The sequence below is a fragment of the Microtus oregoni genome, unplaced genomic scaffold (assembly GCF_018167655.1).
Source record: "Microtus oregoni isolate MIOR12 unplaced genomic scaffold, Mior012 000004F_ref0000308, whole genome shotgun sequence".
Classification (NCBI taxonomy): Eukaryota; Metazoa; Chordata; class Mammalia; order Rodentia; family Cricetidae; genus Microtus; species Microtus oregoni.
The window spans coordinates 46334302-46360907 of record NW_024543063.1 but is presented as its reverse complement, the minus strand read 5'-3'; the positions used below and the strand labels follow the sequence as shown (position 1 = coordinate 46360907).

The window sequence follows — 26606 nt, the reverse complement described above, 5'->3', positions numbered from 1 at the left end:
TCTGTAGACGAGGCTGATCTCGAACTCAGAGATCCACCTGCCTCCCAAGTACTGGGATTAAAGGTGTGTGCCATCACAACTTTCAGTTTGCTTTCTTATATAACTCAGGACCACCTACCCAGGGTTGGCACCTCCCACAGTGAGCTGGGCCTTCCCACATCAATCATCAACCAAGAAAATGCCCATCGACTTGCCAAAAGACCAATCTGGTAGGAACATTTTCTCAATTGAGGTTCCTTCTTCCCAAATGACTCTACCATGTGTCAAGTTGACATAAAACCAGACAACACCCCTCTGGCTCCTAGGACATCACAAGAAAATCCACCAAACCAACTAACCTAGGCTTATAGGGGCCCACAGAGACTGCACCAACAACCAGGGAGCCTCTGCATATATGTTACAGTTGTGTAGCTTGGTCTTCATGTAGAACTCCTAAAAGTGGGATCGGGGGCTGTCTCTGACTCTTGCCTGTTTCTGGGACCCTTTTCCTCATACTAGGTTTTATCCAACCTCAGTATGAGGGAGGTGTCTGGTCTCACTGCCACTTGATATGTCGTGTTTGGTTGATACCCATGGGATGCCTGCCACCTTTTCCTGGAGAGAAGCAGAGTGAATGGGGGATGGGTAGAGAGCAGAGGGGAGGTGGGGGAAGGGACTGGGAGGAGAGGAGGGAGGGGAAACTGCAGTTGGAATCTAAAAACAGAACAGCCAAAACATCTTTCAAGGATTTTTATTAACCAGGAGAACCATCCAGACTCCTCAGGCAGCTTGCGTGGTCCTCTGCTCTCTGGCAGAGGTTTGTGACTGAATGTGTACCTCTACCCACTGTGCCCGATCCTGTCCTTCCTGGGCACAGTCACCATTTTCCTTCCTTTGTCCTACTCAGCAGAAATACTGTCAAGCCGTCATCCTTCATCTTGATTCACTGGGTTTCCCCATTTACCATGCATACTCTGTTCCGACTACTCTACTAGGTCACCATCCTGGCTCCAGGGAGCTGACACTTTGATACGGAAGCTATAGCTGTGTGCATACCTAAACCGAGAGAGAACAGAAAGCTGGGTCCCTTTTTAATGAAGTGTAAATTGTCCCAGTGTTCCCGAGGATCCATACATTTGTAACTGATGCTCAATCCTGCCTCACTCCATATCCATATGTGTGTTCATGTGATTGTACAAGTGGACACGTGTGCACATGTATGGGTTGCCCATGGAGGTCGTCCCACATAAGCTGTCATCCTCAGTTGTTCACCACCTTTTTTTTGAGTCAGAGTCTTTCTCTGAACCTGGAGCTCAACAACTCAGTTGGACTAGATGACTAGCAAGTTCCAGGGCTCTATCTGCCTGTCTCTACCTTCCCAATACTAGGATTATAGATATGTGCTGTCATACCTTTAGCATGGCCTCTAGAGAGGTTCTGAGGCTCGTGCATCAGTATGCTAGTGAACCATCTCCCCAGTCCTTCCATGCCTTTCTTTCCCCTAAGCCAAGAACTCTTTGAATCTAAGCAGAAAGAAGTGTAGCAAATTACAGTGAGTATTTCTCAAGACTCCCTTCCCAATATTCCACATAAGCAGTCTCCTTCATTACTTGGTGTTCCATGAAAATACTTCCCATAACCCTGCCATGGCCACCGATTTTCCCACTCTGGCTGGCCTGCCTCCTTTTTGAGACCTTAATCAGTTCTGAGAGGGCCAGTTCCTACATATGGCCACCAGAGGGCTCTTCTCAATACTTGGGATCTCACCAGCAAACTCACAAGGACTTCCCTCCTGGGTAACTAGCAATTAGAAGCAGATTCTTTTGTTATTATTGAATCAGAGATTTTCTATCTGTTACAAGGTTCTTAGAGGAGAAAGCTGATCATATATATGTATGGTGCCTATAAGGATCACTTGTCCTGTTGTATCCAACAGTTTATTAGAAAAATACTATCTTCTAGGTGAGGTCAGAAAATTTTGGTTTAATGCTATGATTATAATCTGTTCCTTGCATGACTGTAGAAGGGGAAATCCTTAGGTAAGTGTGGAATGAAGATCCCTAAGCCACCTCTGCCCTGGGGTTCAGCCTTACTTAGGTGGGACAATCCAATGCTGGTCACTGGTTCATTCAAACCAAGATTCTCTGAACTTGGGAGACTATTCAAACAAGTTATATAGCCTTTGAACTATGATGAATTGTCTCATCAGGCAAACATTCAACACATCTGTCTCTCAAGCTAAACAAGCAACTATACGTGAAAGTGATTCGAAAAAGATATAACCTGGAGCTGGAGAGATGGCTCAGATGTTAAGAGCACTGACTGCTCTTCCAGAGGTCCTGATTTCAATTCCCAGCACCCACATGGTGGCTTACAGCCATCTGTAATGAAATCTGGTGCCCTCTTCTGGCCTGCAGGTACACATACAGATAGAATACTGTATACATAATTAATAAATAAATCTCTTAAAAAAAAGAAAGGAAAAACAGAATTTCCCAACTTAAAAAGGAAATTATATAAACCTGTGCCAGGATTTTATTATATCTTAATCTCACTGTTAGACTACTTTCCAGAATGAGGATGAATACACAAAATGAGCAAATCACACAAATCACAAACAATCAGGGTCTTTTAACTATTAAAGACAATACCAGAAGATACCAAGTTTCAAATGACTTAAACAGAAATTACTCTGTAGCTGGGCATGATGGGAAACACCTGTAATCTCAAGGCTTAGATGATCAAGGCAGCAAATCTCACAAGTCCACCCTTGGCTATGCCAGTATATAGTGAGTTTGAGGTCAGTCTGTGCTACCCGAGGTCCTGTCTCAAAAAAATAAAAAGAAAAGTCACGTGGTGGCATAGGCCTTTAATTCCAGCACTCGAGAGGCAGGGGACGGGAGGTAGGATGCAAGAGGCAGAGGCAGGCAGTTCTCTGTGAGTTTGAGGCCAGCCTGGTCTGCAAAGTTGACCAAGAGAACCAGGACTGTTACACAGAGAAACATTGTCTTGAAAAAAAAAGCGGGGGGTGGGGGATCTCCTTAGATTTTTCAAGAAAAAATGTCCTGTTATTTGACATAAATTAGGAAGAAAAGAATTGCCTCAAACTCAGAAGAAAAATAATCATTGGGCTTTTGAGTTATTACTATGCCATCTTACAACTTTACATTTTTAAATTTTGTGATTGATTCAGTCTATTTTTGAATACTGTCCCAAGCAAATCAGATAGTATTTTTCTGGGTACTCAAGTGTAAAGAAAAGTTGGCTACGAGGTTTGGATTTTGAAGGCAGCACTCTTCTTTATGTGACAGACCCTAGATAACCTGAAGGAAGGGAAGCACCACCTCCGTGTGCGGCCTGCAGACATTCCTGTTGCAGAGCGAGCATCTCTGAACTACTGGCGGACATGGAAGTGCATCAGCAAACCCTCCGAGTTTCCAATCAAAAGCCCAGCCTTCACAGGTACAGTCATGAGTAGGCCACAGTGAAGTCACTAACGCCCTCACTCCTCACCCCAGCAGAAGCTGACCTCCATCTCAGCTAGCTCTGGTGACATCTCTATTTCTTAGTCATCTGTTTTGACTGGTCACCTGTCCTCTGCATGGCTGCATGCCTACTGGAACTCAGCAGCCTGCTCCATTCCATTCTGCTGCATCTCAGCTTCATTTAGGCTGGATGATGTTTTCTAGTCTCTCCTAAAAAAATTAAGACTCTGTCATCATTTCAAATTACCTCCAGCCACCATACAAAGATACCCAAGTGATCTCAGGCTTCTAAGTCCCTTGCAGTATAGGCAGGCCTATGGTGGGACATCAGGAATTCATGGTTATTAATAGGTTTTAGGCTTCCAGAGGAGTCAAAAGCATTTATCTCATTTGTAGTTAACAGAAGTTGGTTTGATCAATTAATTAAAGACCATGGAGGGGCTAAAGAGATGACTCAGTGGTTAAGAGCACTTATTGTTTTTGATGAGGACCCAGCACCAACATGGCAGCCCACAATTGTCTTAACTCCAGTTCCAGAGAATCTGATGCCCTCATCTGGCCTTTATATGGTGCACATATATATATATATATACAGGCAAAATACCCACACTTATAGATACAAATAAACCCTTTTATTAAAGACATATAGATAGATAGATAGATAGATAGATAGATAGATAGATAGATAGATACACACACAGTATTCTGCCTGCACGCCAGAAGAGGGCATCAGATCTCTTTACAGATGGTTGTGAGCCACCATGTGGTTGCTGAGAATTGAACTCAAGACCCCTGGAAGAACAACCAGTGCTGTTAACCTCTGAGCCATCTCTCCAGCCCCGATAAAAATAAATCTTAAAGAAGAGACATGGATAACTGAATTTAGTGACTTTGGGTACATAAGCCAAAATGTCATATCGTTCAAAATCTGTTTACTGTCTGTAGAAAAAACAACGATGCAAAACATATTTCTTGTGCCTAGCTTTCCAGAACGTTCCTTCTTAACCTGAAGTCTTCATCTGGAAAGAGAAAAGGGGGAAAGAAGCATATGGCAGAGACTGACTGTCCCCTGGTGGTCTCCATCTTCCTCTGGGACCCCTGGGTCAGTGGGAGCACTGGCCTCAGGGAGGTGGTGACACCTCTGTTTATTGTCTTCCAGGTCTTCATGATAAGGCACCTTTGGGACTCATGGACACACCACTGTTGGACACAGAAGAGGAAGTGCACTACTGCTTCCTGCCCCTCGACCTGGTAGCCAAGTATCCAAGCCTAGTGACAGAAGACAACCTGCTGTGGCTGGCCGAAACCGCGGCCCTGGTCGAGTGCGAGTGCAGCGAGTTCCGCTTCATTGGTGATTGCTCTGTCTAGGGGTAGCCGTCTGCCCTTTCCAGACCCTACTCACACCTAACAAGGGCCTGAGGACCGTCTCTGAGTGGAGGTTGTGAAACACATAATCTTCCAAGAGGCAGGCAGAGTCCATCATTAAGCTCTCCCGTAGCTCAGAGCTTTTTTGTTTTGTTTTGTGTTGTTTTGTTTTTGAAACAGTCTCTCTCTCTAACCCTGGCTATCCTGGAACTCACTGTAGAGCTGCAGGATGGGAGGGCAGAGAAAACACTAAGTCCCTGTGTGAACAACTCAGAGATTCCTAAGCGTGGCACAACTTCCTGGGTGACTTTGAATCTGGCCTCGAACTCGCAGAGATCTGCCTGCCTCTGCTTCCTGAGTGCCACCATGTCCAGTCCAGTTCAGAGCTTTTTTAGCTCCTATTTCTTCTGTGATACCCTAACTATAAAGGGGCACTGGAACTCCCTAAAGTAGTGTTAATGACCACAGGAGTTGATGGTAAGGACAAAGGACTGAGCTGAACTCTGGTTGCTTATACTTCACTTATGGCTCTAGCCACTTATGGCTCTAGGCCTCAACTGCTCTCACCATACAACAAGGAAATAAGGTTGTTTCAAAGATCTTACCTACCCTCCCTTCTATTACACTCTAAGTGCAAAGAAAGGGGGTAAATGATGATAGTTTCTCCAGAGTCATATAGAATGGGCAGCTTGAGCTAAGAAGGGATGAGCGCTCTCATCCCGCTCAGAAGGGAACCTCCCTTCCCACACTGCCCCAGGACCATCTTTGCTGGCCTGTGAACTGAATAGCCACTCCACTATCTAGACAACCTGAGCAGTAGACAAGCACCTAAATGGACAGAACAATAAACACCAAGTTATGTCAGGGGCCCAAATGCCTGCGGCCCAGCTATCCAGATTCAAAGTCACCTAGGAAGTTGTGCCGCGCTTCAGAATCTCTGAGTTGTTCACACAGGAACTTAGTGTTGTTCTCTGCCCTCCCATACTGCAGTCCAGCAGGGACACCTGGCAGCCCAGCCTTGGCCAGGTCTTGCCTCTCCTCTCTAACAAGACTACTCCCTCTTTTGGAATGACCTGCTCTCGGGTCAAGACTCTCAGGGCCTTTGTATTCACTAAGAGGGCCTGGGAGTGCCGGGCCAGGCCAGGGGCAGTCACACACATGGACTCAGATACAGGAAAACAAAGTAATCTGGGGTCTTTGAAAACCACTGCCTCAGAGCAAACCTAATCAGGTATGTTTAGCAATTGTTTCCAAACGAGGAGAGCCTAACATGAGATGAAGCACTAAAAATCTGCCAGAACATGGAAAGATTAGTCATGAATATGCTTTGTTAACTCATGTTGTTTCTCTGCTTTTCAAGTGAACTTTCTCCGCTCACACAAGATCCTACTACCAGACAACTTCTCCAACATGGATGTGTTAGAAGCAGAGGTAGAAATCCTGGAAATCCCTGAGCTTACTGAAGCTGTACGACTGTACCGGATGAATATGGGTATGATGCCCAGGAATTTTGACCTCCTCTTGATATTCTAGAACAGTCTAGGCTTGAGCTACGGAAGCCAAGAGCAAACATCTCCCCTAACAGCCACTTTGGACTTGGGTGGTAGTGAGAAACAGGCATTGTGACTGACTTAGAATCTAAGAAAAGAAGTTTGGCTTAAAACCCCTTATGCCCTCTCTACTCAGTGTTGCGACCAAAGCTAGGGCCAAAGGGAGGCCTGCTTAGACTGGAGCAGGAGGAGCCCAACCTTGGGTGGGAAACCAAGCTGCAACATCCCGAGGAGCAGGCTAAGCCTGAGGACAAGCTTCCTAAGCAGGTGCTGTCTGTTCCTCTGTGGAAATCCTGGACTTCTACCTGCAGCTCCCATCTTTCCTCCTCCAGGAACAACTAAAGAAGAAAGGATTGGGCATGTTTTCCACTGGTTCTTCAGTTACCCAAGCCCAATTCCCCTTCCCCCTCACCGCCTTGTTTCACATTCTTTGACTTCTCCACCTGTTTCTGCTTGTTCCTAACAGTCCCTGACCCTTGTCCAGGTCAGGCCTTTGTGCTCCTGACTTTGCCTCATTCCAGCTGCTCCTCTTGACAGTTTTGATTTGCCTTTTATCAGCTCATTCACCAGCTACTGCGCATCCATGGAAACCTCCATGTGTGCTTCAGGAAGCTAGCTGTATGGGTGTGGGCAGACACAGACACGGGAGGTGAGGGGGGCAGCTGGCCTTCTGAGAGCTCCCAAAACAACAACAAAAGTAGAGAACTATCTTACACGTGTGAAGTGTGGCCTGGTTGTGTGCTTGTCCCATGGAATGAGGCTCAGCCTCTCCCCAGGCTAATGGAATGTGCTCTCTGTATGGGAGTGGCATTCTGCAGCCAGTCTCCCGAACCTGTTCCAAGACCTCCTACTTTACTAAGAGGGATGTCAGTTCAGCTCCTGCCCCAGCAGCTTCTGGTTCTCAGAAAGCATGGGTGTTAGGATGTGGGAGAGTGTCACAAGTCATTGCTCCTCATAGGCAATGAAAAGATGGCAGTATATTTACAGACAGGTTTTCCTCAAACACATGAGGTATTAGCCTTTTATAAAGCATCACAACCAAGGCTCTTTCATAGCCTTGGAAGGGCACAGCTCAGACCCCAGCCCTGTGTAACTCGAAGTCACTGGTAATCTGTCCTAACCCACAATGTCAGGCAGGGCTGCGGATAGTTTGTTCATCTGTAGACTTATGATAGGCATGCTCTGAGGACTGGAAATAAGACATGAAAATCCTCCAACAGGAGGAACATGGCTGTGCACACCTCTAATCCCAGCACTTGGGAGCCAGGCAAGAGGATCACACGTTTGAGGACAGCCTGGTGTATATAGTGATCCAGTTTCTTTTTTTTCTTTTTTCTTTTTCTCTTTTTTTTTTGGTTTTTCAAGACAGGGTTTCTCTGTGGCTTTGGAGCCTGTTCTGGAACTAGCTTTGTAGACCAGGCTGGCCTCGAACTCACAGAGATCCACCTGCTTCTGCCTCCCGAGTGCTAGGATTAAAGTCATGTGCCACCACTGCCTGGCAGTGATCCAGTTTCAAAAAGAAAAAAATCGAAAAATACTAGAAGCTTCTCAGCTGGCTCAGTGTTCCTACTGTGCAAACTCTCAAGTTTTGGCTTCTAAACTTAATAAGTATACACCAACTTCTACTAATGTTAAAGTGATCCAGATTTGGACTGTATAAACAAACAACTTCCATCTCACCACTTAAGTCCTAATTGGGGTAGCAGGAGGACCCAGAGTGTTCAGTTCGGGTATGATCAAAGATCTAGAAGTCATCCCTCTCTCCCTAACACAGGTGGTTGTTCTCGGGCCTCCTGTCCTCCTCCAAGCCCTGGGAAGGGGGGCCGTACAGCTAGTCTGGAGTCGGTGAAACCACTGTACATGATGGCACTGGGCCTTCTGGTCAAGTATCCAGACTCTGCATTGGGACAGCTTCGCATTGAGAGCACACTGGATGGAAGCAGACTGTACATCACAGGGAACGGGGTCCTCTTCCAGCATGTCAAGTAAGTCCCAGTCTCTCTCATGGAAACATTTTGCCCATCTACTGGGCTCTGCCCATCTTGGAACATCTTGGGATGTCCTTATCTTGGGAAACAACTCTAAGCCTTTCCCATGAGCTAAGGGGAAAGTGTCTTTGGGATACCTCACTATTTTCCCTCTTCTGTCACCATCACCACCAGGTTTGGGCCTCTGAGGAACAGGCTGAGATAATTTACAAAGTTCTCCAGGATTCAAAGGCTCTAGGTGTTTCATTTTCTGTTTTCTGTCAGTCATTTCCCAATGCTCACTCTGAGGTTACCAGGCCACAGTCATACATTCGGAGTCCTGGATACCCCAAGCAAACCTCTTTGCAAGCAAAGGCTCTATCCAGCCTTAGGATACTGGAGCCTAGGGTGATCACTTGAGAAACAAGGCAGGGCAGGCTTTCCAGAGGACGTGGTCCCTTAAGAAATGAGCTCAGAATGCCCATTAGTGCCAGGGCATGGGTCACTTTACATTTCTATAGAAGGTTAAAAAGCGCAACTCTGAATGCTACAAAACTCATTAGTACCAAAGCTGAAGACAGGAGTGGGTTTCCCAGTTCTTGGGGAAAGGGTTACCTGACCTAATTGTGTCATTTTAGAACCTTTAGGCCCATCTCTCCCTGACATGTCCACTTACAATGTCCCAGAAGGCAAATACAAATGCTTTTGAAAGAGGGTTGGACTAGAGGACTGGTGTTTAGACCTTAGTCTCTCTCTAGGTACAAAGGATGTTAGTAATCTCTCAAAGTCATAGTAGGAGCCATACCATGAACCAGAGGTCTCCAGCACTAGGTGGCTGGGTTTCGGACTAGCCCGGACCCTAAGGCATGAAATTAAAAGTTTGGATTGGCCTTGCTGAGAAAGGTCTGAAGGGGCTGCGCATGTGTCTAGGCTCATTCTCTTTCAAGAATCCCCAAGCTAAATCAAGGAAATGATTCTTCTGGTGCCACACTTGGAAGTTTCGTGACAAGACACCCTGATCATGGTAGGCTTACAGGCCAGACTCCTTTACGGTATAGTAACTACAGGGCTTCACAATAGGCTTTTCTTTGGGTAGGAACTGGCTGGGCACTTGCCGGCTGCCCCTGACTGAGACCATCTCTGAGGTGTATGAGCTTTGTGCCTTCCTGGACAAGAGGGACATCACCTATGAGCCAATGAAAGTGGCTCTGAAGACTCATCTGGAGCCGAGGACTTTGCCACCCATGGATGTGCTCAGTAAATGTTTACTTTATTGTGCTCAAACACAGTAAAGCTTCTGGGTTTGAAATTGCATCAACGGAGGGTCTAGAGGCTAGAGAGGAAGGGAGAGGAGAGCCAGAGCCAAGAAGTGTAAATGGGAAAGGAAAGGTAGGCCGAACTTTCATGTTATGATGCTGTGTGCCCTCTCCTCACCAGTTCCACACCATATCTCAAAATTAGACAGGATGCCTCGTCTGGGGCTTCACAGATCCCCAAATACACGGCTCTCCTAGTCACTGGAGCTAACACAAGCTGCCATTTGTTTCTCACAGCCAGGCAGAAAGAAATGGCCCATGAATCCATTTAGAATGGAGCAGAGACACAAGGACGGATTTGTCAAATTAAAATTGCACAGTGATCACACATGGGTCTAAGTTGTCCAAATGCAATGTTGTTTTAGTTAACGAACTTTTTTTTTTTTGAGACAGGGTTTCTCTATGTAGCCCTGGCTGTCCTGACACCTATTGTGTAGACCAGGCTTAGCTTCAAACTCACAAAGACCCACCTGCCTCTATCTCCCAAGTGCTGTAATTAGTGTGTGCCACTATGCCCAGCTGGTTAATAAACTCTTATTAACATGTTTTTCTGTAAAGTTTAAGCTGTATTTCTATCACTCAGCAACACTCAGCATTTACTGAGCACCACCATATAACTTGGGCTCAGTTCTTCTCTTATGGAGTTTACAGTCTAATTCTGTATGAAAACAGGAACTCCTAGTCCATCCTGAGTGGACGCGTGAAAGTTGCACACCTAGGACATGACCAGCCACGGAACAGGGGGAGCTGGCAGTGCACATGGACAGGAGCAGCATCCTAGCTTGCAAAGGAAGAAGGAACAGGGCCTTTGGAATTAGAATGCACCCAAGATAGCAGCCAACTCCCAGAGCTGTCATTCTGAGTCATTCTCACTCTCCTGGAAGTGTGTGAGCAGCAGAGGTTTGTTTCTCAGATAGGCAGGACAATATGAGGCTTGAGAGTGTGGAGTCTTTCCATGCAAACACTACTGACCAAAGTGTCCTACTGTTTCTCCTTCTTGTCATATGATATGTTCCCTCTCACTGACTTCCACAGATGAGGAGTGGACAGCAGAGATCACTATATATTCACCCCAACAGATCATCAAGCTTTATGTTGGAAGCCATTGGTATGCAACCACCCTGCAGACCCTGATAAAGGTACTGCTGGACCCAGCTGTTCTCCCACTTGAACATCTTTGGGACTTGTAACATGATCTTCACACAGCTTCCGGCACTGCTTAGCCAAAGAACCTTTCCCCAGCTCCCTTGCCAAGAATGCCCTGATTCTGTGGGTGTGATGAGTAGCATGTTTGGAAGGCTTCAGGATGTGGGTAGAGAAGAGGCTGGTTCTCAGGGGCCTGTACCAAGAAGGAGGTAGGGTTGAGTTCCAAAGCCCAAGAGTAGGTAGGGGATCTACCAGTTGAAGAGGAGGCAATTTCCCTAGATTCTATCCACTTTTTATCTCTATGGCCAATATACAGAGAGATGGAAATCCAAAAACCTACTCCTTACTAAAATGCGAGACCTTGGGACTGGTTCTGATGTCTAACCCTCTTCTAGTATCCAGAACTGCTATCCAACACTCAGAGAGTGTACTGGATCACCTATGGACAGACCCTGCTCATCCACGGTGATGGCCAAATGTTCCGACACATTCTCAACTTCCTGAGACTCGGGAAACTGTTTTTACCATCAGAATTTAAGTAAGTAAATCCAGGAAATCAGATTATGAAGGTTGACTCTGCAGCTAGAACAGCCCTCAGCTGTAGCCTTTCAGGAAGAGGTTCCATTATTTTCAACATGGGCATTACTGTTCAAGGCATCTTCTTTAGGGTTCATGTCTCCTCTCGCCCCCAGTCTACCATCTCCTTGTCATTTGCAGGGAATGGCCTCTCTTCTGCCAGGAGGTGGAGGAATATCATATTCCAGCCCTCTCAGAAGCCCTTGCACAGTGTGAGGCATACAAGTAAGCAAAGTGCTCTCTAGATCCCACATTTAGAACCTGGACCTCGACAAACTCCTCTTAGAATTGTCCTCACCTGCCAATGAGACTTCCTCTCCTCATAGCTGGGGGAGGAGGTTGGTGAAATGGGCTCAGAAGTAGCCAGTGTCCTATGCAAAACTCTTTAAAGGTCCCCTTTGTGCCTCTGACTATAATTACTAATTCCCGCTCAACGGACAGGCCTGACCAATTAGCTATTGGGCTGATGGAAGCTTCCCCTCACTAACCAATACCTCTTGGTCTCTGTAGGTCATGGACTCAGGAAAAAGAATCTGAAAATGAAGAAGCTTTTCCTATTAGGAAGCTGCATGTGGTGACAGAAGGAACAGGGTCGATGGCAGAGTTCAGTAGAGATGCCAAGGAAGTAAGTCCCAGCTTTCTTTGGTTGGTATCGTTCTCAAACATCACCACCAAAGGGCTCACAGGACAGGCCTAGCTACTGAGTGGCTGGTATAGTAAAAGGGGTCCCACATGAGTTACTGGTACAAAAACTGATTTCTGAGCCTTGAGGAGTACAGAGGTTTGCTAGCCACTTGTGCCCTGGGATGATAATCTTTCCTTTTGGAACATAAAAGTTGCCTGGGCTGGTACCATGCCCTCTCAGACTGAGTAAATGTGAATGGCAATCCATCTTAGGGGATAAGATTGTTCTGGATAAAAAAGTTGTCTTAAAGCCCAGCTTATTAGGTCTTGGGGAGACTTTGATAATGTACAACAGGCCCACAGCTACTGTGCCTCTCCCTCCCCAGACCACAACCTGCATGCCTGTGGACTTCCAAGATTGCGGTGACAGGACTCCATGGAACAAGGCCAAAGGGAACCTGACCAGGTCCAGCCAGGTGGAAGAGGCTGAACAGTATACCCATACTATCCAGGTCTCCCTATGCAGAAATGCTAAGAGGGGGGGCAATCCCAGCACATACTCACACTGTTCTGGCTTATGTGCAAACCCCAGACACTGGGGAGGTCACTCTGAGAGCCCTCCCAAGAAGAAGTGTACCACTATAAACCTCACACAAAAATCTGATGCCAAAGACCCTCCTGTCACCCCCATGCAAAAGCTCATCTCTTTGGTAAGGGAATGGGACATGGTCAACTGTAAACAGTGGGAATTCCAGCCAGTGGCAGCCTCCCGGAGCAGCACTTTGGAGGAGGCTACCCTGCATGTCCCCTCAGGAAGTGAGGCTGCTTCCCAACCTGGTACCTCAGCTGCCTGGAAGACTCATTCCATAAACTCAGAGAAGGACACTGGTCCCCAGACTGGGCCTGGAGCTGGAGCTGGAGTGAAAGACAAGGGTCCAGAGCCAACTTTTAAGCCATACTTCCCCACAAAGAGAGCTGTCGCCCTAAAGGACTGGGGCAAACAAAGGCCCAAGGAGAGAGGTTAGTCTTGCCCCATCCTTGACCCAAGTCTCATTTCCAACCAATACTAGATTCCTGGCTAAGACTACTGAGAGTTAGTGACAGAGCAGGGACCAGAACCTCCTAGTCGCTGATGCCAGCTCTGTGCCAGGCAGCACATACAGAAATGAGTGGCCACATAGGTGAAGTGATGAGTATTTTGTGGAAGGCGAACCCAGGGGATGGGAGCACTGGGGAGTCAGCAGGGTGAGAACATTTAGGGTGTCTGTGGAAGCACAGAGCACTTCTCTGGCTGGAAGCCTGGTTGCCGGTGCACAGGCCATAGAAACGACATAGAAACAACAGGAGTCATATCAGGGTAGGTCTTATGGGCCAAGTTCAGAATGTGGGGCTCTGCTCTGACTTCAAGAGGGATGGACAGACCCTGAAGGGTGTTTTTAAAGGGAGCACATGATCAGGTATATGTTTCTGGAGCTTGCTCAGGGACAGAGGAAGTGTGATTATAAGACAGTATCAGCAGCATGGATGCATTCCAGACCGGGCAAAGGAGGCCGAGCAGTGGAGCAAGGCAGGGAGACAGAGGTGTCAAGATCCTGGTATCTAGGTTGGCTGTGGCAAGTGGAAGGGTCCTTATTGGAGTGCGTGAACAAAAGAAACTAGACTTCTGGGAAAAGCACACATGGCATGTGAGATGCTAAGGCCCATCCAGGAGGACCTAATGGGGACTGAGTTTAAGAGAGTTTGTGGCCAGCGGTGGAGAGAAAATCCAGGAAAGTTTGCTAAGAAGGGCCACGTTAGATTATTCCCTCTAGCTACAGAACTCCCTCCTATAGTGCTCTAGTACTCTTATCACCTACCCTTTGGTTTTTCAAGACAGGGTTTCTTTTTAAAAAAAAAAAATTATTTATTTATTTATTTATTACGTATACAATATTCTGTCTGTGTGCATACCTGCAGGCCAGAAGAGGGCACCAGACCCCATTACAGATGGTTGTGAGCCACCATGTGATTGCTGGGAATTGAACGCAAGACCTTTGGAAGAGCAGGGAATGCTCTTAACTTCTGAACCATCTCTCCAGCCCAAGACAGGGTTTCTCTGTAGCTTTGGAGCCTATCCTGGAACTCCCTCTGTAGACCAGGCTAGCCTAGAACTCACAGAGACCCACCTGTCTCTGCCTCCCAAATGCTGGGATTAAAGGCGTGCACCACCACCACCTGGTGATACTAGTCTCTTTAAAAAAATATATTTATTTTACATTCTGGCTGCAATTTCCCCTCCCTCCTCTCCTTCCAGTTCCACCCTCTCTAACCCCCAATCCACTGCTACTCGGTTTCTGTTTAGGAAAAAGCAGGTCTCCCATGAGGATACTAGTTTCTTAGAGTTCTGAAACTTAGGATTGGGTGTGCAACAATGCCAGGATAATGAAGTGGTGAGGCCAGGGTACCACTTCCAAAAAGCAGAGACTTCTGAAGTTTTGAGTGAATGAGTGTTCCAATCTGTCCCCAGCAGAAGGCTCCTCTCTGCCTGCATTTCAAGCCTAGGCTCCTAAGCCTAAGAAGAACCCCTCTATTGTTTTCACAGAAACCCCTGCCCCTGAGCAGCCTCTGCCTACTGTTAATGGGACAGACAACCTGGGAGCCATCCTCAAAGTCACTCACCCCCCTGTGGTGGGTAGTGATGGCTACTGCATGTTCTTTGAAGACAGCATCATCTATACCACCCAGATGGACAACATCAAGCATACATCACTCACAGCCAGCCCCCAACCTCGAGGTGAGGCTTTGGAGCTATGCCTGGCCCTGTACTTTGCTTGTGAAGATGTAGAGCCCACACCCAAGAGCAAATGTCCCTTCAGAGCTCCGCCCTTTTCCCTGCCCTGTGGCTGTCTCTAAGGCCTCGACTATAAGCAGCTTTAGCCATATCTACTCTTTCTCCTTCACAGAAGTGACTTTCTTGAGTTTCTCTTTGACCTGGGAAGAGATGTTTTATGCACAGAAATGTCACTGCTTCCTGACTGACATCATCCTGGATTCCATCAGGCAAAAGGACCCCAAAGCTATCACAGCCAAGGTGGTGTCCCTGGCCTACAGGCTATGGGTATGTATGTCAGGCCTTGGGGCACCCTGTTTCTTCCCCATGTAAAAAATAATATAAACAAGAGGAGGGGAGACGGCAGGGACAGAAGAATAGCTGGAGAGGCAGGCATAGAAAAACAGAAGAAGGGAGCTGTCCATGGCCCTGCCTGACTGTAGGCTCTCTTGGTAGACACTGAACATCAGCCCCAAGCAGTTTGTGGTGGATTTGCTGGCCATCACTGGCTTCAAGGATGACCGGCACACTCAGGAGCGTCTGTACAGCTGGGTAGAGGTAAGGCCTATCTGTCCTGTATAGGGAATGGCAACTCTGTAAATGCCTCATATGGATACTGTTGTTGCCAGGCTAGTACTGTCATCTAGAGAGCTGGCCAGCTAAGTCAGTGGTCTCTGGTCCCATAGAGGTAGATGGCTAAAATTAACCAATCAAGGCTAGTCAAAAAGCAAAAAACCTGTTTTTATAGTTTTCCTTTAATGACACCAACTATGCCTTTACCACTAACAACCCTGGCCATACTTGGGAAGCACATATTAACTCAAGCACGTGGACACGGAGGTAGGCCTTTAGGACCAGTAATAGCTAGTCCCTACTTAGCTATGATACCACCATATTTTTATATACTTAAGCGCTTCTACAGTGTTTTATTTTTTAAGAATTTTTATTTTATGTGTATGAGTATTTTGCCTGCTTGAATGTTTGTGTACTGTGTGCATGCAGTACCCTCAGAGGCCAGAAGAAGGTGTCAGACCCTTGGAAACTGGAGTTACAATTGTTAGCCACCATGTGAATGCTGGGAACCAAACCCCAGTTCTCTGCTAGAGCAACAACTGTTCTTAACCACAGAACAATCTTCCCAGTCCCTAGAGCATTTTCTAAAAACATTTTGGGGGTTTTGAGGGGCTGGGATAGGGTCTCCCTATCTATCCCTGGCTGTCCTAAAACTCACTACCTAGGTTACACTGACCTCAAACTCACAGAGATCAGCCTGCCTCTTCCTTCCAGTGCTGGGATTAAAGGCCTACACTACTATGCTTGACTGAAAAACATTTAAAAAAAAGAAAAAAGAAAAAAAAGGGCAAAAGAATGGTCAAGGTTGTAGAATCTTTCCCCCTATTTATTTTGTTTTTGCTGCACAGGGCATTGAACCCTTGGCATCATGCAACCCAGGCAAGTACATTGCAACCCAGGCAAGTACACATGCCAGCAGCCTCCTTTTTAAAGTCTGAGACACAGTTTAGCTATGCTGCCTATTTGGACCTTGAACTCATTTTGTAGACCAAACAAGATTTTAATTTGTTTTCTTTTCTGATTCTGTAGAATTTCAGCATTATATGTGTCAAAGATTTAGCAAATTTCTCAGTAACCTGGCTTTTTATAATCAAGTACATAACGATAATGATGTTCACCTCAAACACACACCTGCCCAATTACTGGCACTTCTCCAGCTTGTGTGTTCTTTATAAAGGTAAAGTCAGCGGCTATGGCTAGAAAGTGGGCACAAGCGCCAGAAAGCACAGTTTTTACTGTCATTGTGGTCAGCTCTCTGAGAGCCAGAGCCCTGTGAGAGCGTTAGGGCAGAACTGAGCCCCAGAGTACCAAAGGAACCCTGTAATGAGGTTTTCTCTTTGTTTCCCCTACCCAGATGAGGGAGCCCCCAGAGCTAGACTAGCTGACTGCCTAGAAACCAGGGATAAGATAGGCCTTTCCTTACAGCTCACACTGCCTTTCGCCAGAAAGTATGGCCGCTGCGTGGACCTGCTCATCCAGAGGGGACTGTCTAGGTCTGTCTCGTACTCAGTCCTGGGCAAGTATTTACAAGAGGGCTAGAGTACCAGAGATGTTGGTCATTGTAACTGTGGAATGCCCAGAATGCACATGCCCAACCAATGACACAAATCACTCTATTTTTATTGTAAACAAATAAAAGAGTAAATTACAAGACAAATGCCTAGACTCCTTCTCTGAGAAAACTGAGAGTCAGTGACCAGTGGAATCAGTTAGATAAGTCTAACTGAAAGCTGTTCAGAGAGCATCAAGTCCAGATGACAAAAAAACAAGAGGCTGGAGATAGGGAGCCAACGAATTCAAGAATAAGGGGGCCTATATGGAGCAGGCTGGTCCCTGTGTTTGGAGAGAACAGCACTGAGTTCAAAGGTTAAGGAGCAGCTGCTGGGAAGTCACTTGGGTCATCATAATTGAGAGCTCCATAGTACTCTGCCAGCCTAGAGTCTGGAAATACTCAGCTTCTGTCCCGTCCTGTCCTTAACTTACAACTGGGGTGGTAGCTGGAGGGAATAGAAGGATCCCAGGAGCTTGGGATCAAGGTGCTCATCTGGCTTTGTAGCCAGATGCCTTTGGAAAGGCCTTAGGCCAGTCAGTTGGTGGCTACAGACATCAGAAAGGATAACAAGAAGGCTATTCCTATTAGGTATGAGGGGTTGCAGTGGGGATGGCCCAGGAGCCAGCCATGCACTGGTTATAGTAGATTCAGAGGTGTGCTATTCCTTGGAGTTACTGGATGGCTGTTGTATCTACTGTTCATCTTCAAGCCGGACTCAAACCTATGGTGCCAAGTCAAGCATTAATGCTTTGTTTCTCTGGTTCTAGGAGTGGAGATGGGGTCATCTGGGGAATGGCTCTGACCCACCCATTTCCAGCTCCCCTAAAGAAAAGGCAGCTATTGCCCAGGGTAAGTTAGGGAGGGGTGGGTGAGCATAAGGCAAGAGATGGCACTCACACAGGACAAGTCCTCAAGGCCTCTGGTCAGGGTCTGTCCTGACACACAGCTGCTGTCAGAACCACTAGAGCCACTGGCTGACGGGCACTGGGATGAGACCTCTGAGTCCTCAGGAGCTAGGGAAGAGGATCGGGCTGTCAGCAGAGGAGGCCTAGACCCAAGCCACGCCTCTTACCTCTGACTGTCAGAACCCACACATACTTAGAGAGGGGTAGCTGCCCAACTCTGCCTCAGCTTCCAGCACTGCTTCCTCTGGGAAGTTGGGTGGATACAGGCACCAGGGAACACCCAGAAGAGCGGGATCTCTGTACAGGTGCAGATTGAGAGACCCCACAACAGAACAAGAGGCACGGTCTCCAGGAAGGGAGATCAAGGCACCCATATAGGGGTTGTCATACTCAAATGGAGCCACGGCAATGGAGGCCCTAGAGCGAACACCTGTGTAGGAAAGAGGGGCAGATTAGAGTCCAGTCTGGCCTGAGGTCGCCAGGGAAGCACAGTCCAGGAGTGGGAAAAGGCCATATTGCCTCCTCACTCCCACCCCCTGTAAGATACCCACTACCTTGTCTCTTTAGGACATAGTCGATGTTGCGGTCACTGATAGCTTCCTCACTGGGGGCAATGTCCCAGAAGGCCTTGTCCCCCACACCCATGGATGCCATCTCAGCCATGCGCACCTCTGAGTAGAGAATAAAGACCTAAGTGAGCCCCCATAAGCCGTATCTAATACAGACCCATAGCCCAGAAATTAGCCATCCCATCCCAGACTTTCTGCTCCCAAGCACCCCTGGGAAAGTTATAATAATGTTCCTTTCAGGGCATAAGACCTCTGATACGCAGAGAAAACTTCATGTTCTTTCCCTTGTACTGTCTGCTGCTGCACCTCACCCTCCTCCCAAGCTTTTCCAAGTCCCTAGACATCCCGTCTCTGGCAGGATGTACTCCTTAAGGGCCTCACCCTCTTCCCAGAGAGTGTGTAAGGACCCTAAACCTTTCTCAGGCTCCTGGAAGGACATATACTCTTTGGGCTTGTACAAGGACTCACCCTTGTTGCGGACAGCCTGCCTCCAGAGCAGGCGGGAGATATCAGCCGTCCAGGCTTGTTTGGTGGCCACGTCAGAGGCCTGCAGCACAAACAGGTCCCTGGCCTTGCGACGACGGAACCATATCTCAAAGCGCAGCTTGCTTTCCCCACAGCATTCAGTGAGGCCAAGGTCGGCCATCTACATGGCCAGGGGAAAGGGGCTTAGTGAGGAATAGATGGGGGGCTGGAGGCAGAGCTCAGGTCATGCGGACTCACTTTGAAGGAACGCTTGTAGGTAAATATGTTAACACCTGCAGGCCCACGACGAGGCTTGCTGAAGAGCAGCAGCTCCTCAAAGAGAAAAACACGACGACAGGCCTTATGGCGCCCAGCCCGCACTGTGAACTCATCCTGTCGCACCAACTGCCCCTGTTCCTTGAGGTTAACCTGCAAAGTTGAAGTCCAGTAGATGTCCAATTGTTCCAACCCCCCTCTTCTACACCCAGGGTGCTTCCCCAGATGGCCTGGGATGACTCACATCACAGCCTTGAATGGCATCCATGGCTAGCAGGTCATTGCCATGTCTCAGTTGGAAGTGCACAAGGCTCTGGGCTGCCTGAAGGGCACCCAGCTCTTGTGTGGGGCCCCCACAGGCCCTTGCTAGCTCCTGCAGTAGTAAGGCATATTTGCTCATGCGCTGGATGGGCTTTAATAGGTAGGAAGCCAAATCCAGGTGGTCTCCCAGTGCTTGCTGCTTTTCCTGCCACATAAGTGGGAGATCACAAAAGGTTTTGGAGTATGCCACCATCCCGTTCTTCCTCGCCTTAGGCTCCTACCTTGAAGAAGGTGTGACCATAGCTGCTCATCAGGGCATCAGAACGAGGTTTATTCTTGCTGTAGAGTGCATACATCCCAAACTGCACCCTCTACAAGGACACATGGCTCAGCCCAGGCACCAGAGGACTGGTTCCCAAAAGAAATCCCCCACCTCAGTCACACCACTCTCTTAGCTCAAAAGGGCAAAGATGTGCCACTAAGTGGCTCCAGAGCAAGGCGCTCCTCCCTATGCAGATCCCACCGTGAATGAGTTTAGTCTAGCAAGAACCTGCTATGCAGGCTGTCCAGCCTCCACAGAAAGTCCCCACATTCAGCTCTGCCCCGCCCAAGGTTCTGAGACCATCACTTTGGTGTTCACTAAACTCAGTCAGGCTCATGATGTCCACTAGACCTTTTTTCTGGGGGTAGAACTCACACTCTGCTCCTCCTCTGGCCTCTACTCAAACATCCTCTTTTAAACTGGAAACACTGCCCAAATGTAATTCATAGGCTATTTTCCTGCTTATTCCCATCCTAAGTGTAATCCAGAATGATTTTTATTTGCACATCTCTCCTGATGAACTAAAAATACCCTAAGAGGCAAAGATTTTTGTGGGTCTCACTCAGAGCCGTACCCTGGTAGCAGTTTAATTTCCCCCATGGTACCCAGTGAACCACAGCACTCTCTGCACAGAACCTGGCATTAAGTATGTGTCCAGAAATACTCTAGGGCTTCTATGACCTATGGAACTTACATGACGCAGGAAGGCATAAGCCACTCGAGGTGGGTGCCGGGTGCAAGCCTCCAGCTCACGCAGGAAAAAATGATAGTGGAAATCCCGAAGCTTCTCAAGGTTGCCAAAGAGGTGTGCACGCTGGCCACGGAGGCCCTGGGGTACATCAGGTCGATCTAGCTCAGGGAAGTAGTTCTGCATGGTATAGTCGAGGGCCCGGACATACTCACGCTCTGTGGCCACCATCTCCGCCAATACTAGCTGCAGCCTATGAGGTAGGTGGAGTCAGGACCCAACACTCTCCACTGACCACCCTACCTTGCCCTCCACCTATACCTGTTGGGATTCCTGAAGTCAGAACTGCTTGACAGAGGCACAGGAGGGGATGACCTGGGCCGGACACCACCTCCAGCCTCAGGTCTGTGGGAGTCAGAAACTGTTGTTGCATAGTGGCCATAATGGACAGCGTCACCAAGATGCTGCCCCAGATTCCGATCAAAGCTGTATGCCTTCCTCAGTGGAGGAATGGTGGGTCTAGCAGGGGCCCGCCTGGCACGCAAGGTAGCTGTGCTGTTTACTGATGGTGGCTTTAGTGCTGCCTCAAGCTTCTGATCCAGAGCCAGCCAGGTGTCCTGGCATTGTGCCCAGGCCCAGCGACACTCCTGGCGGATGCCTTCTGAGCCTAGGCCTGTGGCAAGAGCCCACATTTTCCGGAAGTGAGCAGGAGGCAAGTCAGGATGTCTGGTCCAGTGCAGCTGCAGCCGCTGCAGCACAACCTCTGGGTGCTCCTGCTCCAGCTCTGTCAGTACCCGCTGCCCCTCCTCAATCCATGTTGTGGCCTGTAACACCAAGGTCACGGAGACATGAAAGCAAGACCCCAGCACATCTGCAGTAACTTCTGCCATGCTCCCTGTCCCACCCACTGGCTGGCTCAGGAAGGTTGATCCTAGGCTACAATCCAGAAGCTGAATTTTGGAGTAAGATTGAAAGCCAAATAGGATGCACTCAGACTCTGGCAGAGCTTGGGCAACCTCCACAAAGCCAGGGATAGGACCCCCTAGGCCACCTGCTTGAAGAACTGAAACAGCTTCTCGGCATCTGCCAATCGCTGGCGCCTCTGGGTCAAAGCTCTGGAAAATTCTGTCAGCTGGGATCTCAGGGTCAGAAAGCACTTTCCAAGAGGCCCCAGTTCAGCAGCTTCGTAGTCAGCCAGTGGCTGCAGTAACTTCTCCCCTTGCTTGACCTGTTCCTGGAGACAGATGGGCTCAGTTGGGGATCCAGCCCAGACTTAGATCCTCCCTCTGCCCATTCCACCCTCCCCCACCTCAGGCCTTCTGAGTCTGCACCTCAGCAGGACTTAGCCTTCTCTCTTCTGGATGCTCTCTCTATGGTTCTTCCTGCTCCCCCTCACCTGCTCCTTCTGAACAATCTCATGTGACCAAACCCCAAATAACATCCACACCATAACCAACAGGTGACCCTCTTGGTAAGGCTCCAGGCCAAAACCCAGAGTCCTTCCACATTCCCTGAAAGCCATTTCAAAATCACAGCTGACTGGGCACATGAAAGCCTTCCACCAAATGCCCTTATCCCCTGGGCCCTCTCACACAGCTGTATTATCAAGTCCTACAGACTTTCCAAATCCAACGTAACTGCCAGTCTAGTCAGATAAAATGTTACAGTTGGCCCTCCACATTTTCAGATTCCGTATGTGTGGGTTCTATCTACATTCAAGGATTTTAAGTAGCTTTGTACTGAAAGTGTTTGAGAGAAAATTGTACCTGTGAACATATTAAGACTCTTTACCATTATTCTCTGAATACACAATCTGTTTCCATAGCATCCACACTGTGCTATGCTAATAAAGAGATTATTAAAAAGTATGAAAGGATATCTATTGGCTCTGTGCAAATACTGCAACATGAGCATCCACACATTTAGGTATCCAAGGCATGTCCTGGAACCAATCCCCTGGAGACAGCAGAGACAAATGTGTGTCCCACCATGACTATTATAGTTACTCTAAACTGGATTTCCTACATCCATGTTCCCAGAAACCAAGGTCATCGTCCTAGAACACGGATCTGATTTTAGAACTTCTTAAGGTTTTTACTGGTCTCTGTCTTCCAGACGCACTTCGCTTCACCTCATCCCACTCTCCTGCCACAAGACCTTTTTTTGAGATAGTGTCTCTATGCAGTCACCACACCTGGCTGACACAGGACATCTGAAGATACTATTACCCAGCCTTGATTGTCACTCCATCCCTAACTCTTTTTTTCCCCAAGTGATTCCAAATTATTCTCCCATGCTGCTTCTCTTCAGACTATGAACCATGAACCTCCGATGACAACTGATCTCTGCTGAATGGTAACCTCCAAGAGCATCTCTTCAGACTATGAACCATGAACCTCCGATGACAACTGATCTCTGCTGAATGGTAACCTCCAAGAGCATCTCTTCAGACTATGAACCATGAACCTCTGATGACAACTGATCTCTGCTGAATGGTAACCTCCAAGAGCAAAAGGGTTGTGTGCCTTGACTCACGCCACCGTCCTAGCCGCTGGCAAGTGTCCCAGTCCCTGCAGAATGAACAGTAACCAAACTGACCTGGGCAATCTGGTCAAGCTCTTGAAAAGGGCCTTGGGCCTGGAGCAACATGTCCAGCGAGGGCTCCCCTGGTTCCTCCAGTCCTGGCCAGCCCACCTCTTCTAGCCACACCTCAATCTGGATGGACACAAGTAGAAAAACAAAGACAGCTGCTATGGGTGTGTGGGTGGGTGGGGTACAGCTAAGACAAAGGACAGGATGCGCTCTGGATAAGCAGCTCCCACCTGGTGCAGCCCACCCTCCTGGGCTTCCAGCATTTGGAGGAGCTCTAGGGCCTGCACTCGCTGGTTGCTCTGCAGAGTTAGCTGATGCAAGAGTTCATCCACTTCACCGTACAGCTCATCAGCCTTGTCTACTGAAGACCTGTGAAAAGCGTACCGTCCCCTTTCTCCACTCTCCTACGCTGGGGCTCAAATCTACCTGACACAAATGGAAGGAGCTGAGCTGGGCTAAGATCTGGTAGCTGGGCTTCTATCTACCTGTAATCAGGGCTCAGGATCACCTCCGGCATGCCTTGCTTCAGCTGGGCCAGCTCCAGGCTTCCCTGGCTTTGCAGCCATGATAACTGTGGTGAATCTAACACCCGCTGCATGAGGGAACGTGCCTGCTGTAGCAGCTGGGCAACTTCCTGTAATCAGGAATAACAGGTAACAGGCATTGACGGACATGGGAGAGAAAAGGGACACCAAGAGAACATTCAAGGAGATTGGGAAGAGGGGGGTGACACCCACTCCAGACGCCATTGGTTGCCGTAGAGCCTTCATACTGTCAATGACCCCCTGGAGCAGGGCACAAGTCTCCTGGCATTTCTGCTGTAGGGTTTCCAGGCGCTGTGAGCAGACAAAAAAGCATGACCAAGGTGCAGGGATGCTCCCAGCCTCCGGGATTCCAGAAACACTGCAGCCAGTTTTGTCTTGTTCAAGCTGACCCAGGAAAACTGTCCCACAGGTCCAGATTACCTGTATAACCACAACCTTCCAACCCCACCTGGTACACTGACCATCCGGAAATTCAGCCAGGCTTGGTGGCTGTAAGGCAGGCATCCTCCCAGTGAAGCAGGCAGCCCCATGTTAGGAATGTGGTCCAGTAAGCTCTGATGAGAAGACAGCTGCTTGAACTGCAGAAGGGAGGTATGATACAGGAATGTGTGGACAAAGATCCCCACCCCACCGGAGCCAACCTGGCTCAGTACCTGAAGTGCTGGAGGCATTTCCTCTGGCATCTTTCCAACCAGCAGCACTTGCTGCACAGCTCCTGGGGCTGCTTGCTGCAAGGAACCAAAGTTCAGCCCTACCCCTGGCGTAGACAGAAAATGGATGGAAGGAAGTCCAATCCTCTACTCACTTGTAGCTGGCTGAGGCCCCAGAGGAGAGAAGGGCTTGGGGAACAAATTCGGGCATCAACTAGTATGGTCAGTCCCAGGGCCTGGACTTCGGACCTAAGTGGTGAGTTTTGTTTCAATACCTGAGTCCCAGACCACAGGACCTCACGGTTCAGGCTTTAAGCCCCGCAACTTTCTCCCTCAAACCTGGGGATGCCTCGCAGGTAGAACAAAAGGCTCAGAAGCTCACGGCTATTGCACTTGGGGTGAAGCCAAGCTGGACTATGGGCACAGAGAAGCAACACTGCTCGGCCTTCTACATCACGTGTCCCTGTGGAGAAGAGGAAATGAGCCCTGGCAATCAGGCCACCCCTTCTCCTCCTCATCTAAGGTCTTCTAGCTACCTGGTAGGGCAGCCATGCCGCTGGCCAGCAACTCCCAGGTGAGGTCTTGAGCTAGGAGGCAGTCAGCAGGCTGAGGGAAGCTGGATCCATGAGGGTCTTGAGAAGAGGAATGACTTGGGTCTAAATAGGGCCAATCTCCCTAGGACCCCTCCACGAACTAGGGCTTCGGTCTGAGTAGGGCCAATGACCTCCCAAATCTCAATGCCCACCTCCAGGAGGCCCCATTCCCTTCCCAGATTTCCCAGTCTCTCTTACCTGCCTCCAGTAGCTTTGATGGCATCTCTGACAAAGGGCTAACGACAGCTGGCAGCTCTTTGCCTGGCCCTGGGTCCCCTATCGAGCCTCCCCCTTGGTTGTCATTCTCACCCTGTGTCAGGCTGACGTGAGAGGGCACAGGATACAAGAGGTTTTCCACTCCAGAGAAGGATGGCTCCTCTGACTGGGCTGGGAGGCCTCCTAATACGCTCCTCTGGCAGTCCCCTGACCCATCTGCAGCCCTCTGCTCTGGAAGAGATTTAGGCTTCTCGGACAAGGAACCTCCCTGGAGCCCTCTGCCTCGGGTTTCCCCTGCTGGTGTTGAAGGTCTGGGGTCCATAGACTGGATCTGGTGAGCAGGTTCCTCCTCCTCCAGGGTGTTCCCCAAACCGCACACAGCAAACCTCCCCTCTGCAGCAAGGCCCTGGGAGTCTGGGGGTACATCCCCACCCTCAAGAGGCCCTTCCATCATGCTCTGGTAGGAGTGGGCCGCTCTTGGCAAAAGGGTAAGGGGTTGGGCCTTGGTGTGAAAGGAGACTTCGGCTCATCCAGGAACTGGTTTGAAAATGGTGGGGCTAGACTCCAAAGGCAGGCAAACCGGGAACACTAGGCAGTAGGAAGTGCTAGGTTGGGTCCCAGGTCCCAGGAAGCGTTGCCTCGCTAGTAGTCCAGCCTGGTGAGGGAAGACACAGACACAGAGAGTCTCTTTCGGGCCTAAGGCCGGGTAGTGCTCCGGTGAGCCTCTATCGGGTGGCCCCAGCTCCGAACACTCCCTCACGCCCGGCTTAGCCAGGCTCTGGCCTAGCCGCCTGGACCCGCGCTCCCGGCTCCTCGCGGGTCACCTGCACGCTCATACCCCTGGGACACGCTGCGGGGGAACTGTGAAGCCGGGGCGACCACGCCGCCCTCGAACAAACATACGAAGAGCAAACGCACCACAGCCTCGACGACCCCGTGCCGCGAGGCTGCCCGGCGTCCGAGGGCGCCACCTTCTGGCGGCTGGAAGGGACCGCAAGGCCGCTGGGGACGCGGCGCCCTCTAGGGGCTGGAGGACCGAGTCACAGCTCAGCAGGTTCTCGGGAAGAGGCGCCCAGACAGTGGGAGCGGATGGCGCTGCCTCCCGACCCCCAAGCAAGTGGGGTGGGCTCTTACTCTCGGTGCCTCGGAGACTTGGCGCGCCCTCCCTCCCTCCCTCCCTCGATGTTGCAGTGAGCTCCACTGTGCCCACTGCCTGACCGACCCAGAGCTGAAATTGTCTGAAAGGATGAGTGAGCCCGCAGTACTGCTCGACGGAAAGAAGGCTCATAGCAAAGGACGACCTTGTGGAAGGAGGGCAAGGCTTCTGACCGGTCTCCTACTGGGACATGGGAATATTTGCCCAGCTCCCTTTTACAAGATGAGGACCACTCAGCGCTCACAGCCCCCCAAGTCTGGTTCAAAGAAGACATATGGGGCCGGGTTTAGGGGAGGTGCCTAGAGAGACGCCCTAAGCCCAGACAGCTGATTGTGTAATGTCTTCTTGAGAGTCGGAAGGACCTCTCCACTATAGCATGCCGCCTCCCTTACAGTACTCAGGCCCACCCACCACTAAACATGTGGG

At 49.2% G+C, this 26606-nt stretch overlaps 2 protein-coding genes across 2 annotated transcripts in view; one reads left to right on the top strand and one right to left on the bottom strand.

Annotated features, from left to right (window-relative positions):
- Positions 1-17023, top strand: part of Kctd19 (potassium channel tetramerization domain containing 19) — a 38696-nt gene extending 21673 nt beyond the window's left edge. Inside the window, exons 3-16 of the mRNA XM_041650534.1 lie at positions 3291-3441; positions 4624-4815; positions 6190-6321; positions 8154-8364; positions 9443-9603; positions 10698-10801; positions 11204-11346; positions 11526-11609; positions 11895-12009; positions 12395-13028; positions 14590-14781; positions 14951-15105; positions 15274-15375; positions 16816-17023. Coding sequence (XP_041506468.1) covers positions 3291-3441; positions 4624-4815; positions 6190-6321; positions 8154-8364; positions 9443-9603; positions 10698-10801; positions 11204-11346; positions 11526-11609; positions 11895-12009; positions 12395-13028; positions 14590-14781; positions 14951-15105; positions 15274-15375; positions 16816-16929 — 2490 coding nt within the window. The 3' untranslated portion in view covers positions 16930-17023. The remainder of the gene's footprint in view (positions 1-3290; positions 3442-4623; positions 4816-6189; positions 6322-8153; positions 8365-9442; positions 9604-10697; positions 10802-11203; positions 11347-11525; positions 11610-11894; positions 12010-12394; positions 13029-14589; positions 14782-14950; positions 15106-15273; positions 15376-16815) is intronic.
- A 407-nt stretch (positions 17024-17430) lies between these two features.
- Plekhg4 (pleckstrin homology and RhoGEF domain containing G4) lies at positions 17431-25475 on the bottom strand. The gene is made up of 21 exons (XM_041650533.1): positions 25007-25475; positions 24752-24847; positions 24555-24678; positions 24371-24464; positions 24219-24293; positions 24027-24143; positions 23758-23856; positions 23506-23654; positions 23251-23389; positions 23027-23143; positions 21480-21662; positions 20750-21252; positions 20435-20681; positions 19700-19789; positions 19402-19623; positions 19140-19310; positions 18885-19062; positions 18402-18518; positions 18041-18277; positions 17840-17955; positions 17431-17487 (listed from the first exon to the last, which is right to left on the bottom strand). The coding sequence occupies exons 1-21, from the start codon at positions 25473-25475 to the stop codon at positions 17431-17433; spliced, it is 3600 nt and encodes a 1199-aa protein (XP_041506467.1).
- Between the last annotated feature and the right edge of the window lie 1131 nt (positions 25476-26606).

Excerpts from the sequence above, each read along its gene's own strand:
- Plekhg4 (XM_041650533.1), bottom strand. The coding sequence starts at position 25,475 with ATGGAAGGGCCTCTTGAGGGTGGGGATGTACCCCCAGACTCCCAGGGC. Across the intron at positions 18,519-18,884 it reads GCAGGCTGTCCGCAACAAGG|AGGTGCGCATGGCTGAGATG; the intron begins GTGAGTCCTTGT and ends TTCTCTACTCAG. Across the intron at positions 18,278-18,401 it reads CTATGTCCTAAAGAGACAAG|GTGTTCGCTCTAGGGCCTCC; the intron begins GTAGTGGGTATC and ends TTTCCTACACAG.